General features: G+C 54.3%; 7 protein-coding genes across 7 annotated transcripts; 3 read left to right on the forward strand and 4 right to left on the reverse strand.

The window, feature by feature from the left end:
- Positions 1-16: 16 nt before the first annotated feature.
- Positions 17-1,647, forward strand: PtrM4_003350 (Glyco-hydro-47 domain containing protein; the record flags this gene model as incomplete). Its single annotated transcript, XM_001930380.2, has 2 exons — positions 17-255; positions 333-1,647. 2 exons carry the CDS (start codon positions 17-19, stop codon positions 1,645-1,647), a joined length of 1,554 nt encoding a protein of 517 aa, XP_001930415.1.
- Positions 1,648-1,819: 172 nt separating this feature from the next.
- On the reverse strand, positions 1,820-2,763 carry PtrM4_003360 (DUF2361 domain containing protein; the record flags this gene model as incomplete). The annotated part of the gene is made up of 3 exons (XM_066102670.1): positions 1,820-1,924; positions 1,982-2,334; positions 2,397-2,763. The coding sequence occupies 3 exons, from the start codon at positions 2,761-2,763 to the stop codon at positions 1,820-1,822; spliced, it is 825 nt and encodes a 274-aa protein (XP_065964872.1).
- Positions 2,764-3,079: 316 nt separating this feature from the next.
- Positions 3,080-6,498, forward strand: PtrM4_003370 (uncharacterized protein; the record flags this gene model as incomplete). Its single annotated transcript, XM_066102671.1, has 3 exons — positions 3,080-3,623; positions 3,674-5,791; positions 6,377-6,498. 3 exons carry the CDS (start codon positions 3,080-3,082, stop codon positions 6,496-6,498), a joined length of 2,784 nt encoding a protein of 927 aa, XP_065964873.1.
- A 34-nt stretch (positions 6,499-6,532) lies between these two features.
- PtrM4_003380 (ubiquitin ligase complex F-box protein GRR1) lies at positions 6,533-8,422 on the reverse strand (the record flags this gene model as incomplete). The annotated part of the gene is made up of 2 exons (XM_001930383.2): positions 6,533-6,895; positions 6,941-8,422. 2 exons carry the CDS (start codon positions 8,420-8,422, stop codon positions 6,533-6,535), a joined length of 1,845 nt encoding a protein of 614 aa, XP_001930418.1.
- A 1,549-nt stretch (positions 8,423-9,971) lies between these two features.
- Positions 9,972-13,184, forward strand: PtrM4_003390 (SPS1, Serine-threonine protein kinase; the record flags this gene model as incomplete). The annotated part of the gene is made up of 3 exons (XM_001930384.2): positions 9,972-10,878; positions 10,925-11,022; positions 11,070-13,184. 3 exons carry the CDS (start codon positions 9,972-9,974, stop codon positions 13,182-13,184), a joined length of 3,120 nt encoding a protein of 1,039 aa, XP_001930419.1.
- An 899-nt stretch (positions 13,185-14,083) lies between these two features.
- On the reverse strand, positions 14,084-14,766 carry PtrM4_003400 (40S ribosomal protein eS12; the record flags this gene model as incomplete). The annotated part of the gene is made up of 3 exons (XM_001930385.2): positions 14,084-14,208; positions 14,315-14,642; positions 14,764-14,766. The coding sequence occupies 3 exons, from the start codon at positions 14,764-14,766 to the stop codon at positions 14,084-14,086; spliced, it is 456 nt and encodes a 151-aa protein (XP_001930420.1).
- Positions 14,767-15,574: 808 nt separating this feature from the next.
- On the reverse strand, positions 15,575-17,471 carry PtrM4_003410 (uncharacterized protein; the record flags this gene model as incomplete). The annotated part of the gene is made up of 2 exons (XM_001930386.1): positions 15,575-17,149; positions 17,355-17,471. 2 exons carry the CDS (start codon positions 17,469-17,471, stop codon positions 15,575-15,577), a joined length of 1,692 nt encoding a protein of 563 aa, XP_001930421.1.
- Positions 17,472-18,582: the final 1,111 nt, after the last annotated feature.

Below are 18,582 nucleotides of genomic sequence, written 5' to 3' on the forward strand. Positions count from 1 at the left end.
AGTTAATCTTACCACAATGGCGCCCTTGGCTACATTTTTATACGGCACCGCTCTGTGCTGTTCGATAGCATTAGCTCTCCCGTCGCATGCAGTGCAGGACCTATCGAGAGGAGACAACCAGGAGCCGATAACAACCCCAGAGGAGAGGGCACAAGGTGTTGTGGATGCGTTCAGGGTTAGCTGGGATGGATACTACAAGTATGCATTTCCAATGGATGAACTGCTGCCTGTGAGCAACAATGGAAGTAATTCGAGGTATGTACAACGTCTTGTCAGGATGTTGTCCATGACAGTCTTCTCAAGCTCCCATCATCATGCTGACACCGGATCAGGAACGGATGGGGCGCCTCTGCTGTCGACGCTCTCAGTACAGCACTCATCATGGGCGAGAAAACGACGGTGAACCAGATCCTCGAGCACATCCCTACCATCAACTGGGCTGTCACCAATGATTCTGTGTCCCTATTCGAGACCACAATCCGTTACCTCGGCGGCATGCTTTCTGGCTATGACCTCCTCAAAGGCCCTCTCGCCCATCTCGCAGACGATGACGCCAATGTGGACGCACTTTTAACTCAGTCCATCAATCTAGCGAACAACCTATCTTTCGCCTTTGAAACACCGACAGGCATACCGTGGAATGTCCTCTACTTCAACAACCGAAGTAATGACGGGGATCTCGGCGGCCCTGCAACCCTCGGTACGCTGATTCTGGAATGGACACGTCTTGCTGATCTCTCTGGGAACCAAACGTACGCGGATCTTGCGGAGAAGGCGGAGAATTACCTACTGCATCCTTCACCTGCATGGGCTGAGCCCTTCCCAGGGCTGATAGGATCCGCCATCAACGTGACAACGGGACAATTTACCAACGCACGGGGAGGCTGGGTCGGCGGCTCAGACTCCTTCTACGAGTACTTGATCAAGATGTACATCTACGACAAGTCGCGATACAACTCCCTTAAAGACCGCTGGGTCCTGGCTGTAGACAGCAGCATCGAGCACCTAGCTTCACATCCCGAGCCACGCCCCGATATTACCTTCCTAGCGGCCTACAACGGAACCAAGCTGCGTCTTATATCCCAACACCTCGCTTGCTTCGACGGCGGAAACTTTATCCTAGGCGGCCAAGTGCTCGACCGCCAGGACTACATCGACTTTGGTCTCGAACTCGTAAACGGATGCCACGAAACTTACATCTCGACTGCCACTGGCATCGGCCCTGAGATATTTTCTTGGAACACGTCGGCGGTCCCCGCCAACCAAACTACTTTTTTCAACGAATCGGGCTTTTTTATCACATCTGCGGACTACGTGCTTCGTCCCGAAGTCATTGAAAGCTTCTACTATGCGTACCGCGCGACTTCAGACCCAAAATACCAAGATTGGGCGTGGGACGCGTTTCTGGCAATCAACGCCACGACCAGGGTGGGCAGTGGATATAGTGCTATCTCTGATGTCAACGTTGTGGGTGGTGGCGAGTTTACCAATTTCCAGGAGAGCTTCTGGTTTGCAGAGGTCCTCAAGTACAGCTACATGATTCATGCGGGGGATGCCGAGTGGCAGGTGGGCAAGAATGGGGTTAATGAGTTTGTGTTCAATACGGAGGCGCATCCTGTGAAGGTGTTGGGTGAGGGAAGCAAGTAGGTTGAGAGTTGGCGCGACATATTCCTATAGCATTGATGTAAATTAATGACACTTGTATTACGCCACACGCAGATGTGAAGAACGCGCATGATGATAACTGTATTGGCGATTGGTCGCCGGGTATATATAACACGCACGCACAGCGTATGTCTGCGAGCAAGACAGCGTGGCCTTATTCGAAGAACCCGCCGTCGCTCTCCTCTGCCTCCTCTTGAGCCTGAGCGCCAAGAGCCCTCCTCTCACGTCGGTTCTTTGCCTGTGCCAACTTCTCCTCTGCCTTTGTGTTCTTGCTCTTGACAGCGTGCTCTTTCTTCTTCTCCTGCTTCTTAGGTACAGGTGCCGGTGCGGTCGGCATAGCCTCCTTGCTGTTCCTCAGTGCATCCAATGTACCGTTCGCCATTGCCTCTTCAACAGTCCTCCACATCTCCACATCACCCTTTGGTCCACCAACCTCGCGGTTCGACTTGTCCTCTATATCCTCGTCCTCGGGCTCTTCAGATGACTTCTCCTTTTTCGATTTCGGGTAAAGAGAGGCGTAATTTTTCAGTAAAGGGTAGTATATCGCGTAGTTGACGTCGACCTCTGCATTATGGATTCTCCGTGCTAGATCCTGCTTCTTCGACTCGTTCTCCTCTGTCTGTAGCTCCTTCTTCAGCTTCTTTAGTATGCGGGTGCCTTTTTGGCGATCTGGGGCGCATTAGTGGTTATCCAATTTGTCGTGTGCGCATCGTGCGCAGGCTCAGACATACCAAAGAAGCGCACGTGATGATATTTTCCAATCATTTTGTTCCTATACGCTGCTTCCCGACTACTTTCAATCTTCTCCTTCAGCTCATGCTGGATTGCCTCTAGCTCCCTTTCCCTCTCTACTCGGTTGCTCGCCGACATCTTGTGGTCCCCAACATTGTCAACATGGGCGAGCAATCGCTTCAGATCTCGTATTCGGCTCTTGAGGGCATTGGTACTGGTGCGCTTGTCTATCTCGCTGGAGACGTGAGGTCGCTTTTTGAACTTCTGATTGCTTTGGCCAGGCTTGAAGGCGCGGTGCTTTTTGAAGGGCTTTCCAGCGGAGGAAGAGGCTTCAGAGGTTTCTGTATGCTTGCGCTTTTGTGACATGGTGGCTGGCTGCTGGATGTGTGTCTTGTAGGCTGCAGGAAAGTTTTGGGATGAATGGAAGGGAAGTTTTAGTGGGGCGGCAGAATTAAGGTTGACTGACCGCCTTATGCGCGCCAAGTCATGTCACGCGTTGGCCGTTCACCCATGGCTCATTTGGCTCCGCTAGCTCCGTATTGCCCATGGCGCAGCAAGACGTCTTGATGATCGCTAGCTCCAGCTATCCTCGGACCATTTCCAATTGACCCATGCGATCTTCTACTTCCTTCCGCGACTCTGACAAGCCATTGTCGCGAACGCGCGATCGTTGACCAGTAAGATGGAAGCAGCAATAAGATGGTCGCCGCATTCGACACGAGGCGATCCACGCTTTTTGATCATTGACGTGGCCGGCAATCGGCTGCGCCTATGTCAAATTGATGAGTTCAGTAAGAGCAAGGTGAAGTACAAACAGATATGTATTCGGGATAAACTGCCAAACTACACGGCTTTTGACTGGTCCAAGAGAGATCCCTGTGTAGTCGCCGTAGGGTCTGCCTCGGGGGAGGCCACAATTGTTACGCTTGACCCTGAAAAGCCCGAGTATGACTATATTCACTCCTTCTCTATTCGGCATCAGAGAAAATGCAACTCTATTGCTTTCAGTGCGAAGAATCTCCTGGCCACGGGCCTGGATAGAGTACGCAACGATGTGTGCCTCAACATCTACGACATGAACGACTCGAGGGTCACAGCCAAGGACGAGCCGTACAAGAAACTGGCAAGCTCAGAGGCGATTTCCAGTATCAAGTTCTTTAATGGTCAACCGGATACGCTTGTTGCGGGTGTCTCGAGGCAATACGTGCGCATCTACGATCTGAGAGGTTGGTTTACTCCAGCAATAGCAAATACCACCTTGGCTCATACATTGTAGATTCTAGCACAGCGGGAATTGCGCAGTTCCAGACTCGTCAGGTGCATAATATCGCTATCGATCCCATGGACGAGAACTACTTTCTCTCCGCTGGGACGGCAGGTGATCCTACTGTCACCGTCTGGGATACGCGCTTCGTCAAGCAACAGGGAGCGTCTACCGGCACTGCTAATAGCGGCGCTGTATTGGAATTCAAGCCTGTGGCGGACAATTCACAATCAGCATCCATCTGGAGTCTCCGCTATTCTGGTACCAAGAGAGGGACTTTTGGTGTGTTGGCCAACACGGGCGAATTCAAGATTGTGGAACTGGCTCAGCACTCGCATCAGCCGCTGGAGACTGCAGATACGCCTTTTGCCCGTGCATGGGCATCTCCTTATTACACCAAAGCATCACATCATCTGCGGTATCCGTCACATCACAAGGAGCACCGACATAGCGAGAAAGAGCGTGTTGTGGCGTATGATTTTATGACGGCAGGGAACCCACTCAGCGGACAGTGTGCTTTGGCACTTCATTCGAACCGTGAGGTGGAAGTGCTCAAGGTACCAGCCACGCCCCCGCGTCTCAATGTGAGTGCGCTAGAAGAAATCTACAAAGACCGTACTTGCATTGCCAGGCCGACACCGCCACACGGCACAATAGCAGAAGACTTGATTGAGCTGCAAAACAAGGCGCTGTTAGAGAAGTTTGAACTGGAGCAAGACGCCACAAACAACCTCTCCGCCAGCATCGATAGACTGAGTCTCGTTGCCAGCCAACAGAGTCTTCCTCTCCTATCAGCAACACACCCAAGTCACCACATGCACGAAGACCTGCTCAACCTAGCCTACCCAGATGTCAAGATCCCACTTTCCGACTACCTTGCTGTTGTTCAAGCACCCAAACGTCGCGTACAGGAGGGCTACGCACTCGACTGTGCAAGGAACAAAACCATTGTATCAAACGACCCCTGGCTGGTCGACGTTTGGACACTGATCGACCGAATGGACGCGCTTGCTGCAGGTGACGGCATGGTAGGCAACGGTCTTGATCTCAAATATCTGGGCGTGAGCTCCATCTGGGCCAACGAACTTACCATGTATGATGAGCGCCTCATTGATCCCAACGCAAAGACCAGCCAAGACATGTTCAGCGACGCAGTCAAGGATATTGTCAACGCCATGGAGTTTCCAGCCTTTGAAGGCGTAGCAACAGAGTACCCGCAAAACAGGCAACTATGCCTCAGTCTATGCGGCTGGTCGCTCGATAAAGCAGGCGTGCAGCAAAGCTGCGAAAAGCTCGTGGACAATGGTGAAATCTACAAGGCCATTGTCCTAGCCGTCTTTCAGGGCCACAAAGATATCGCTCTGTCTCTCCTCCGCTCCACACTGCATGCCAAAAAACTACCTCAAGACGACATTTCCCTCGGCGCCGTAATCGCCTGCGCATCACCCACCTCTGGCGTCTCAGCCGCCCAGCGCGAAGCATGCGCCTGGATGGCAGACCTAACGTCCGATGCCTACCTAAAGTCACTACTCACCTACTTCATCACCGGCGACTGGACCAGCGTAGTAAGCATGCCTCAACTCTCACTCCACGACCGTGTTGCCGTTGCCCTAAAATACCTCCCTGATGCGTCCCTTACTACCTTCCTCGCCCAAACAACAGCCTCTACAATCCACACAGGCGACATCTCGGGGCTCCTCCTCACCGGCCTAACATCGCGTTTTCTTGACCTCCTCACAGTACACATATCACGGCACCCCATCGCCGGTCTGCAAACCGCCGTGCTAACCCTCTCCCGCGCCTGCCCACTCTACATCCAAGATACGCGCTGGCCCCTTTGGAAAGACATGTATCTGGAACTACTCCAGCAATTCCGCTGTTTCCTCGAGCGCACCCGCTACACCAAACAGCACAATCTGCTCAGCGTGACGCGAACGGGCAAATCGGCAAACAAGCCGTTTCAACCCTCGCTCACCATTCGCTGCCTCAATTGCCAGCATAACCTCGCGCTGAGGAAGGATCCGAGGAGTAGCGCGAAGATGCGCTTGTTGCCGGTTAATAATGCGAGTGTGGAGTCGGCTTCGCATCGGGGGGCTGGCGGCGGCGGTGGTCCCGGTGGTGGCCAGCAAGGTAAAGCGCATCATTCATCGGGAGGAGGCGGTCTGGCGTGTCCGAATTGCGGGGCGCAGATGCCACGGTGTGCGCTGTGTATGTTGTGGCTGGGATCCCCGGATCCGGCGCGCCAGGGCGCATATGAGCAGTTGAAAGGTGAGGATCGGGAGAGTAGGCTCATGGTGTTTTGTATGACGTGTACGCATGGGTTTCATGGGCATCATGCAAAGGATTGGTTTGCGAGACATGCCATGTGTCCAGTGCCGGATTGTGGATGCATGTGTGGGCTGATGAGGTAATTCGGGTTGGGGGAAGTGCATGTAGGCACATTGGGGCATGGGATGTCACTAATGAAAGATGGCATATGGATGATATGAGAGATAACCAATCTGTATTGAGTGGCAATGCGGCATTGATGCATATTTGCCCACCGTTTACGTCCATCCTATAACCCCCTCTATCCCGCCTGAACAAAACTCCTAGGAAACACATAAAGGGTATAATCGTCGCAGTACAGCGTCTCTCCAAGGCCTGCCATTACCATACTCTCCTTTTAGCCTGAAAAGGGGAGAGAACATGCTTCAGGCGCTAACAATGCGGGAGATAGCTTACAGCGCCAGCCCAAACTCCATGTACATGCAGGTGAAACGATTGAGAAGACCAAAGCTTCCAGCAAAAAACGCTCAAATACTAAGACAACAACTGTAGCTGTCGCTACAGCCTAACGCCACCAACTGGCAGACGCGGCACAGAGACTCTTTAATCTTGACCTAACATCTCGCTGTCGTTGCCGAATTCGTCTTCCTCATCAATGGCCATGATGTTCGCCTGTGCCGTGACCACCACCATGTTGTCGCCGTCTTCATCGTCGTGATACATCGTGCCGTCATTGAACGCGTCCGTGTCGCGGTCGACATCGTCGCCACCGCTGGAGTTCATGAAGTTGCGTAGGCGCTGGACACCCATGCCGCTAAAAACACAGAATACGTCGCGCTGATGTTCGTTGAATTCGGGCGGTGCCTCGCGGCAGAAAGCAAGTAGTTCGTCACGGAGGAAAGCTTGAACACCTGTAAGAGAGAGATGTGTCAAGCGTGGGCAGTTGTTTAGAAGTGCGTGGATGCCCTGTTCTTGTTAGCGGAGAAGTTAGTGTAGGCGGTGTGTACTTACGGCCAAGGAAAGGTTGGTACAGTAGCTAAGATGCACACGCTCGAGTACACTGGGTGCAATGGGTCCGGAGGAGCCGATCTGTTTCGGCTTGGCAAGTGCAAGTATGCTGCGGTCGGTGATGGCCGCACATTTGACCAGACCAATGCGCTTGAGTTTTGGCAGCGCCGCTAGTTGCATGACGGAAGCGTCGGTGAGAGCGGTGCAGCAGGCAAGATCGATGTAGCGTATGCGATTGCACAGCTTGACCAGCTGGGCCACACCGACATCTGTGATGCGGGAGCAGTGTCCGAGGTGAATGTAGTGGAGGTTCTTGCCCAGACGTGTTATGGCCATGACAGCTCGGTCGGTAATGTTGCGGCACTTGGCAAGGACCAAGTTGCGGAGCCTAGGGGCAGCGTAGACTATCTTTTGTACTCCGGAGTCTTGTAATTCGCCGCAGTCGGTAAGATCGAGGATGCGCAGGCAGTCGTAGGTGGCCTCTGCGGGCAGGCGCAGGAATGCTTGGTCGGTGATCTTCCAGCAGTGGGCCAGGCGTAGCTCGCGGAGGTTGGGGCCTTCTGTGATGAGGGTGGTGATGGACGCGTCGTCGAGGTTCTTGCAGTCGTGCAGGTCGATTTCGAGAATGTAGCGGCAGTTTCTCGCAAATGCAATGATACTCCTATCACTGAGTTGCGAACATCCATTCAGCTTGAGACGCTTCAGATGTCTACAGTTCTGGGCAACCGCCTCAAGCGACTCGTCCGTGATCTTCTTGCAGTTTGTGATGTTGAGACCCTGCAGACGCACTGCGTGCTGGGCGAGTGCGTACATGGTTTTGTCGGTGATGGATTCGACGTTGGAGACGTCCAGGGCGAGTATGTATCGGTTTCCCTCCAGCATGGCCTCCAGACTCAGATCCGTCAGCTTGGTGCAGTTTGTAAGAGTCAAACGCTCAACACGCTTGCAGCTTGAGAGCGGCTTCAGGGTGCCATCGCTGACCTCACTGCCCAGGGCGGACAGATTCAGGCGTTTGATCAGGCTGCTGTAGTCGAAGAAGCTATTTACAGTCTGAACGGTGTGGATGACGCTCTTGACGTTTGACCACTTGTTTGTTGATGGTCTATGCCATAGCAGGCCCACGCTGTTCCCGGCCCACGTCTTGGACACCAACATGCAGTTCTTGAGGTCGGCGGGGGACGAGAGTTTTGCGAAGACGGCAATCATGAGTTCGGCTGGCAGGCGCGAGATGGGCGAGACACGGTTCTGCTCTTCGATGGCGCGGCGGCGGGCATCATCATCCGAGTCGGGCGACACTGAGGGCGCCAGCGATGAGAGGGAGTCGTTGGACTGCAGCATAATCGAGTCCTTGTCGTCGTCGAAGCCGCGCTCGGGCGACGTCGAGGCGGAAGAATCGGAGCGTGAGTCGCTGGCATCCCGGTCAGGTCGTCGTGAGCGCGCAATGTTGCCTTGTCGAACGCGTGCGAGTTTGGCGTGTTCAACCATGGCAGCGGTTGTAGTGGAAATCGCGGTGTCAAGTAGAGGGTGGGGGGGCAGTAGTTGTGGGCGGGCGTGGTTATGTATGTCTAGGGCAGGCTGCACGTCGACGTGATGTATGGCGGGCGTTGACTATGTATGAGCAACAGTCACAGTGCGGATGTTGGCAGTGAATGGTAGCCGAAACACGTCGCTTGGCTATAAGTTATAGGAAAGAGGCGGGCGACAACACACGACAGCTCACAGTCACAGAAGGGAAAGAGGAAAGGCTCCCATCCGTCTGGGCAGTGACGAAGTGGGTCGCTGTCCATGGTCGCATCCCGCCTAGGTTCTTCCCTGCGCCTCCCCTCTTTCTAGACAGCCCAAACACGCCGTCTGCCCTTGTCCATCCGCTTTCACGGTCTTTTGCATGGCCTTTACCTGACTGCACGACCTGTCGGAACCACGGCAACCTTCACCCCCGACCTCTCCCTTCTGCCATACAACTGCTGGTCTTAGCCGCGCCCGTTTTCTGACTCTGGGCATCAGAACCTATCAACACGACATGTACAGGTTACCTGCTACCCCGCAAGCAAGGCTCGCTCTTGGCATGGCATGCTGTTGATCTCATATGTAGCGACGGGTGGTAATAGTGACTCTTTGACCCCTCATGAAGCAAAGGCCAATTCACAATGCTATGTACTTGGGTCGTCTGCATGTCCAGATCGGCAGGGCAGTGCTCTTGTACCCATCTGACGACACGCAGACGCCATTTCCCAACCGCTTGGTTGTGTCAAGCAGTGGGTTAGAAAAAAGCAACACACACGCAGGGGCTGGTGCTACTTGGACCATGATAAGCTTGTCCTCGTCATACGTGCCTTTGTCGACATTTCAGGTCAGGCTTGGTCGAGCAGTGCTGGGGGTGCTAACAGCCTATGGACCGTTGCTAACACATCTGTTCTGGCACGATCCCGTGACAGAGATAGCAGTTCGGCTCCCTAGTCGGGCGAGTGCCCCTGGTGACATTATCAGACAGGCGGATAAGTTTCAAACAACATGGGCGACCAGCTTCTAGAAGGCGTCAGAGTAGGGCATTGATGCAGTCGGCATCATCCTGTCTCGAGCCCAGACTGGCCAATGAGGAGGTGAGGAGTGAAGGCACGGCACTTTACCGAATCAAGTGCGACAGCTTGGCGCCCTATGAGCTTGGGCACTGTTGCTTTGGCCGAGTGCGTATGGGTAAGCTAGAGTGGGTGTAGGTGTGTGTAGAGGGTGTGTAAGAAGCAGAGGATGCCCCGAATACAACGTGGACGTCCTCAATGTGCTGTCGTGACCCATAATGTCAATAGGCCCCATGGTGACGATGCAAAGTGTGGCTCGCCCATGCGGCCCCAGTAGCAGGGGTCCGTCAACTATACGATCACAAGCATCTCCACGCATGCCACCTTCACTCTCCCCCGACAGTTCCCTCTCCCTTCTCGCGCCAAGGATCCCGTTCTGCCTGCTCTTCTCCTTCTCGATGCGCAAGATATAGACTCTCTATCGTCCTGCACCGCAGCAGGCTTCCTCACCGCCCATCATGTCGTCCGCTCGCTATGCGCCCTCGGCCGCCCATTCCATGGCCCAACAGGCCGCATACCGCGCTCCAGGGCCCATCGCCGTGCACAATGCCCCTCCTGGTACCTTTGCGCCTGGAACAAAAGTCCAGGTGGGCAACCACCGCGTCACAATCGAAAAGTACCTCTCCGAGGGTGGCTTCGCGCACGTCTACCTGGTGCGCGTGCCCAAATCCGATAACGGAACACCAGAGACGGCCGTGTTGAAGCGAGTAGCATGTGCGGACAAAGATGCCCTGGCCAACATGCGGACAGAGGTGGAGACGATGAAGAAGCTCAAAGGGCACAGCAAGATCGTCACCTACATGGACTCGCATGCCTCGCAACTAAAGACGGGGGGCTACGAAGTCTTTCTGCTCATGGAGTACTGCTCAGGGGGAGGATTGATCGACTTCATGAACACCAGATTGCAGCACAGGTTGACCGAGCCCGAAATCCTGCACATCTTCTCCGACGTCGTCGAGGGCGTGGCAACCATGCACTATCTCAAGCCCCCGCTCCTGCACCGCGATCTCAAGGTCGAAAATGTCCTCATTACCACCGTCTCGGGCAACAAGATATACAAGCTTTGCGACTTTGGCTCCACGGCCCCACCAAGGCCGGCTGCTACCACGGCTGCCGAGGGGAGGCTGATCGAGGACGACGTGCAACGCCACACCACGCTACAGTACCGCAGCCCAGAGATGGTTGATGTATACCGCAAACAACCAATCGACGAGAAGAGCGACATCTGGGCCTTGGGTGTGCTCCTGTACAAGCTGTGCTACTATACTACACCTTTTGAAGAGGTGGGACAGATGGCCATCTTGAATGCCTCGTTCAAGTACCCGGCATATCCCCACTTCTCCGATCGGATCAAGAAACTCATAGGTTTGTGCAGCCAGACTAATCCAAAAGCATAGCTGATTTCAAACAGGTTCAATGTTGCGCGAGAACCCACAGCAGCGCCCGAACATATACCAGGTCGTTGCAGAGGTCTGCTCGATGCGCCACCGAGCAATTCCTATCAAAGATGTATGTGTGGTATATTGGCTTGAGTTTTATTTGCTAAGGCATGTCAGATCTATTCTGGCAGAACGCAATCCGAAGACCGACGAAACCAGCAACTACCACCTACCGAGCCCCAGGTCTCTTCACCACCCCCTGTCGTGGGCCTACAACGGGTTGCGCCTGTAGTGCAGGTTCAGCAGCTTCCGGATATTACACCAATGAGGAGAGGAAGACCTACCGGTCCAGCGCAGCAGCCCCCAGCAGCGAAACCAAGTCCATCGCCTATGCGAGGAACGGCGTCCGACCCCTTCGCTGCACTCGACTCACAGGATGTACAAGTCAGGCGTGCGGCTGCTGATGAACTCGCATCCCGCTTCCCTTCTTTGGACGAATTTTCCCTGTTGCACGATCGGGGCCAAAAGTTCGAATTCGGCGATGCACCTGCGACTCCCGACCCCATGACCAAGCGAGTCACAGAAGCGTTGGCAGATGAGGCTTTCGCAACAACTCCTGTATCCAAGGTTGACTCAAACCCAGGGGTGAAGCCTTCTTCTACTGTTTCCTCGGCGGGTATCTCCAGAAGTACATCGCTGAGAAAAGCGGCGCCCTATGATGCAAAGGATAGCCCTCGAGGCTCCAACACAAACATACAGTCACCCATTCCACAACGTGTCAACATGGTCTCTACTGGCGTACAGACATCCCCGCGAGCATCTCCTGTGTCGGCCCAGCAGAAGTTCCCCGATGTCAACAACCGGCCTATCTGGAAGGTGCCCTTGAGTTCAAACCACAATCGAGCTCTGAGTCAGCCCCGGGCGCCTGAAAAGACACCAGGAAGCCCTCTAAGCAGCAGCCCGTCACTAAGACCGGAACCTGGCTTATCTGCACGGCCTTCGTTCGAATCTAGATCGAAGTCTCAACTCAGCATCCCAAGATCTCCTGCATCCTCCAGGCCATCTTTGGAAAGCCAGCGTCCATCCACCATGGAGCTTGGCTCTGCCATCGACCGCTCGAGATCTGCCAATTCCAATGCTCGCCCAGTCAGCATGCATCTTGAGTCAAACCTTGACTATCTTCGCGACCGAGAAATGGCACCCGGTCGTAACTTTGAGGCGCCATCATTGACCCGTCGTCTAACCTCTACCGCCATCGATGACTCAGAACCTGAGGAAAAGAATGTCAGGTCAAGCATCGACTTTCTCCGCACTATCGAGCAGGAAGAGCATGGTCATAAGCACCGCCGAAGCAGCTCGCCACGCAAACATGGCAAACGCGGCAGCATTACCAACATTGTCAAGGGGAGATTTGGCGACGCTTTCCGTCGCTTTGAATCAACCGTGAAAACACCCGAACACGAACGTGAACAGCCACCACTGACACCCACTGACCAATTCATCGATCACAAGGGCGGCCTGACACCTATTGCCGGCTCCGAAGCTACCGGTGGGCTGAGCGACGACGACCGCAGCTTCGTCGATGAAACACAGGACCTATCGCCAGAGATGCGTCGTGAACTTGAAAAGCGACAACTGGCCGAAGAGGAGCGTCGCGTTGAAGCCGCAGCAGCAGAGTACAAGCAAAGGATTGCATCTCAAGGACAAGGGAAGTCACAGGGCGGCCCATCCAAAGCCTCCACGATCCAAAGCCGCGTCAAGAATCTTTTAGATGAAAGCAGCAAGCCCGCAGCTGCCAGTCGCACAGCTGAAGGCTACGGCAAGTACACTGATACCGGCAAGCCTTTACCGCTGCGGCCACAGGACCAGACCGGTGCACGTCAACCCCCTATGATTGCCCGGAAGCCCGTAACAGTCTCACAACAATCTCAACAAGCGGCGGATCTCTTGTACGCAAAGCCGTCCTCTATCCGCCCCAACATGCCACCGCCTATCCCCTCTGCTTCGGCACCTCCAACAGTCAACGGCCGCAACCCCTCTGGCCCTCCGCCTCGCGCACCCAAGCCAAAGGCTCTCCAAACAGGCGGCTCTGCCACAACCCCTGGCCAAACATCCCCTATCAAATCCAGCAACCCCGCACTTCCGCCCAGAGACAAGCCATTGCCAACTGCTGTCAACGATGTCGCCGCGGAAGAATTTGACGTCGACACGTTCAGTAAACGCTATCCCAGTCTAAGCGGCTTGGAAATGGTCGAGACCGAGATCCCGCGACGCACTGTTAGGGATTTGTAAACGTGTGTACATGTACGTATGTGTGTGTTGGTATGCAATGTGTTGGCTAGCGCACATTATATGGGGCCTGCGAAATAGCGACGTGGATCCGTAGGTACTGTGCAATGTTTGGAGGGCCTGTGAATGTTGAGCCTATGGTGATACTTGCACAGATACCTCGGTCTTGTTGTTGTCGTCTCTTACTCTTATTTTTATCCAATCTTTTGCGCTCCCTGGGAATCTTCAAGTAGTCATAGCAGCATCTTTGCATAGCATCATAGCGGGGTTTTATTGTTTCTTGCAAGAAAGCAAGGTTTATTCGACGTCGCGTCGCGTCCCTGTTGACTAGATGGCGGCATCGGAAGAAATTGGGTCATGTAGATGCCATGTACCGCACAATAGAATGAGATTATCAATGGAGCTGTTGCTGGATCATTCATTGTTTGCTTTGTGATGGTAGGTCCATGGAAATGATCACAATGTGGGGTACTGCCGAGTATCTTTTTTTTCCAAAGATTTTCCTTTCTGCGAACAAAGTCTCTCCCTGGGCTTAGAATTGAGGACACTAACATAACGATCCTCGTTATGCCTGATCGGCAGATAGGTTGTTGATATCAATGGAGCCATCAATCCCACAGACGCCTGTCATAGACGATCAAAGCTACTCACACGATTGCAGCATCACATCAAGAGTAAAAGACGTCGAGATTCAGTCAGTTTTTCTTGGTATTCTGGCGATAATAGCCAAGATTGTCCCTTATAAATCCTGCCAACCCATCACACTTGTGATCTACATCGCCACCCGTAACCCCTTCAAACTCCATGCTATGCCCGAGGTGTATCCGAACCGATGCAGTGAAAGGAAGGTTGTGTGAGTCAGTCGTGTTGTCGATGGGTGACGTGCTCCGGATGAGGCACGTTTACTGCTCGGTCTGGAAGTAGTTGAGGAGGATGCTGCGCTCCTGCGACTCCTCACCCCAGTCCTTGACGACAACGCAAGAGCAGTTGACGACCTTGCGGGGGTTGCCCTCACGGTCAATTTGGCCTGTGAAAACTCATTAGCTCCCATGACACTGCGAGAGAAGAAAGTGTTGGCAATGCGCCTGGGCTTCTTTTGAGTCCTCAGCGCAACACCACGGAGGAAAACGTACAGAGACCGGCCCATTCGCCAAGCTGCTTGCCATCGGGGACCTTGATGAGAGGGATCTTGTGCTCGGAGCAGAGCGCAACAACGAGCTTCTTGTATGCCTCCTCCTCGCAGGCCTCGTTGAGCACGCACATGTGCGCCTCACGACGGTCGAGGGCCTTGGAGGCCTCGCGCAGACCACGGGCAAGTCCGTCGTGGATGAGAGCGAGCTTGAGGACACCCTTGAGAGCCTCCAGCACGCTCATCTGGCCCTTACCACCGGATGCATCGGCAGAGACCTCGACCTCAGCGGCCGCGCTGACTTGGGATTTGGTATCGTCTTCTCCGTCCGACTGTTGAGGGTAGGTTAGCCATGTTCAAAGGCGGCGGGGTAGTGGCGTTGGCTTCTGAGCTGCTCTATTCGCCATTGCGACGACAGATCTATGGTTTGAGGAAAGAATTGGGACTGCATACCATGATTAATGATTTCTATCTGTCGGGTGTTCCTCGAAGAGTTGGTGGTGATGATAAAGAATAGATTCGAAAAGTTCCCCGGTTCGCCGAGCTGAATTTGGCTTGCCAAGGTGTGGGACCGGACGGCGACTAAGCGAGACGTCACGTGATGTGGTGATATGATTGGAGCAGACGGTGGTGAATATAGTCGCAATTGACTTGATATCGCTATGCCATCAAGAATCGATATGACACTCCGGAGAATATACTATCTATAACTTTCGTGATCTATGTCAACAGGCATGTATCCATCACAACACCACCTACTTGATACTCACGCACCCTACTGCACTGACGATACGAAGCCTGATTTATGAACAATCGATATCATCATTTCTCTATATATTCCACCTCTCGACATGGCTCTAACACTACTGCTTGGACCTGCCCTGGCCATGCCCCCCAAACATACATCATCCTCCTCTCGACCATTGCTGGTCTGGACATCAGGCGTCCCGTCTTTTTAATACGATTAACAGAAAGAAACACTGGCAGTTTGCCATCTGGATTTACTCATAGAAATGGATGATTCCAAGTCTGATGGAAGAATACATACGCTGACTCTACTGAAGGTGGCCAGAAAAGTAGCAGAAAATAACACTAGAATATATCGCTGAACGCTATCAGCCCAGGTTTGCGCAAATATGAAAGCGACTTGAAATATAACCACCAAGCTTAGAGGGTACGCCAGTTACGCCGTACATTGAAGGAAACCCGTCTTTGAACATAGTTGGTATAAGGAAAGATTGAAAAGGGTACAAAGAGATAAAAGCTACATGACAATGCAGCTGCAGCCCTTCTTCTCCTTGGCCTCCTCCACTGGTTCGGGCACCCGGGTGACTGTACGCTTGGGCTGTGCGGGTTCGATTGGAGGGGCCAGCTTTGGCGAAGGAGTGCGGTCGGGACCTTGGGGTATCGTCGGGGTTAGTTTGTAGCCACCTTGTTCGGGGCCTGGAGACCTGGCGGTATTCGTGTCGATCTTCTCAAGTGACGGAGACTCGTCCTTGGTAGGGCTTGGAAGGGGCCAGGTCTCGTTCTGACGCGCCTTTTCGATGGCGATGGGGTCCAAATTGGCCAGCTGCGAAAGGCGCTTGTCCGCCATTTCGTTGTCGTTGAGCAGTCGGAAGTCCTTGTCGTACATGGAACCCACTCTGCCTTCATTCTCCCACTGCTCTTGCTGCATTCGCTTAGCATGTGTAGGGATGATTTGTTGGTCCGGCGGTAGACGAGGGTCGGGCTTGTACATGGATGCTATCCACGGAGCCTCGCCTTCTGGTCGATGGGCGGTAGTAGGCCTCGTGATTGACCCGCCGCTTGTACGAGGACGCTTGGGAGGTGAATTGCCTGATGTTGCCCGAGACTTTGCTTGAGTCTTCTGGGTACCGGTCTTGCGCCCTGCAGTGGTCGACTTGGCTGGTGCCTTCTTTACGGGAGACTTCTGGGGAGATTTTGGAGGAGTCCAGCTGCCAGTCGAGATGTTGCGTCTGTGACCGCCTTCTGGGGGCGTCCTCTGCCTTCCGTCGTCATCAAGCAACGCTTGACTGCCCACACTGCCACTGCGCACACGTGCACCCATGGCACCGATTGCATTCTCGCTCCAGTTGCCACTGTTGCCTCTGGACCTTGACAACGGCGCATCACGGTCCGCCAGTGAAGCAGGCACGGGTATACCGCTGGACTTGGGCAGAGGAATGCGAGACGTACTAGGTCTCACGGTGTGGCCGCCTCGCGAAGGATGGAAGTCGGTGGTGTCATCTTGATACTCCTCTACAGCCTCCTCGTCTTCAGCTGGTATGGTTGAGATGCGTTTCCGGGGCTCGGTCGGCTCGGTGAGCTCGCCGTCCTTGCTCTGCTCGGTAGATTCCGAGTTTGTACGGACTCGCGCACGTCGGGTAGCGCTTTGCGAACGACTGTTGGACCGACTGTCGCGTCCTACTCTGAAGCCGGCCTCCTCTAATTCGCGGGTCTCAATCTCCTTGAGCTTGTCCCGGTGTATCCAGGCGTTTGCGTCATACTCGGGTTCTGGACCAGCCTTGACGACCTTCTTCTTGGCCTTCCCCTTGATGGAAGTTGGGCCTTTCTTGGTGTTGGTGTTGGTGTGGCTTTTGTAGTACTCCAGCACACTGTCCTGGTCCGCGTTGCTAGCAATCATGTCCCCGCTTTTTTTCTTGTGCAGTTCATTCATTGGGGCGGGCGACAGCTGTGAACGGGCAGCGTCCTGCGAGTCCCAGGTGGGTGAGCGTACAGGCTTTGCGAAACCGTTGGCTTGTGACGTGAGGGGCTGGCGGGAACCGTGGGCGGCAGCGCCGTATTCGGACATGTAAGACTCTTGTTCGTAGGACTCTCTCTACGGCGGTGGTCAGCAAGCTGTTATTCGCAACTGGGCCTTGTTAGGGGCGTGCAGCCGTGCTAGAGCCAGCGGATCACTTGGCGGTCAGATGAACCATGGAACACATGCGCAGTAGTGCATTTAGTGCAAAAGCATACATCTCATGAGGCTCGCATGAGGCAGATGCAGCCGCAGCGGCACGATAACTGAGAGTGGTACATACCAAGTTGTTGACGGGCACAGCAAAGTCCCACGACCCTCCGGCGCCGTGAGAGCTGCTTGGGGGCGTCAGCTGCTGGACTGGCACTGATGTCTGGCGAGCCGACGCTAGAGTAGCCATGGAAGAGGCTGCAAGCACACAAGGCGGTCTGACCTATGACGTGCGCGGGAGTGTCAGGCGGTGCGAGCGATCGTCTCGGGACTGCGAGAGACTTGGGTGACGTCGCAATTTGATGTTTCGAACCAGAATGCAGAGAAGGGGCGAAGGCCGGGAAATGACTACCACCGCCGTTGGAGGATGGGGTAGTAGTAGCCGCACGGGAGCAAAACAACCTCCTTAATGCGGAGCACTTGTAGCTATAAAAGAAATTCCATGGGCGAGAAGGAGACACGACGTTGGAGTGGAGACTGAGGTCGGAGGCTGTGAGGGGTGGTTTGCATGCGCGTTGCAAGCAGCTTCCCTGCAGAGGGACAGGCGACTGACTGACGGTGAGTAATTACAAGGGAAAGATAATATGAGTAGGAAACGAGGGACAAGGAGAAGGTTAGCAGTCGAGTCGAGGACACGGTCGCGTGCTGAATGGCCAGCAACTGCAATGATTCGTACAAGAGTCGCGACGGGATCAAGGAGCCCTGGGGAAGGAGGATTTGGGAGTGATGGTCTAGTCGTCGGGGAGAAAGTTGATTCGCGCTTGGCTGCAGGCTGCAGGCTGCTCGGACCTCGTCTAATCTGCGGCGCTACCAAAGGGGGTGGTGATGCTTCACTTCATTCATGGGCCAAACTCCTGGCAGAAGCTGAGCTGCTGCACCGCTACACTGACGGCTGCAAACAAGCAAATACACGGCGCCGTCGTGTCCCACAAGCTGCTGCTCCCGTACGGCACCCCATATCATCTTCATCTCGTCTGCCTCGTGTTGACCCCCCTCCACCGGAGCATGATGCGCCCGGCGGGTTAAAGTCCGAAGCACACCCATGGCCCAAGTTTGATTGTTTGTCAACCTTGTGCACACGGACTGCCCCATGCACAACTGTCTGGACAAGCTTCCGTCCTCCTGCGCCTTTCCCGTTCCTGACTCCAATCGTCGCCGGCAACGGCTTCCGTCCGGCCATTATGGGTATAGGCCTCAGTCTAGCCGGCTTCCAGAGACGCGTCGCCTTGATCTCGGGACTTGGTCTGACGTGTACCTGAGCGGCCTGGGGGCTTGATGGCTTTGATGGCAATCGACATACG

This window comes from Pyrenophora tritici-repentis, chromosome 1 (assembly GCF_003171515.1).
Source record: "Pyrenophora tritici-repentis strain M4 chromosome 1, whole genome shotgun sequence".
NCBI classification, from domain to species: Eukaryota; Fungi; Ascomycota; class Dothideomycetes; order Pleosporales; family Pleosporaceae; genus Pyrenophora; species Pyrenophora tritici-repentis.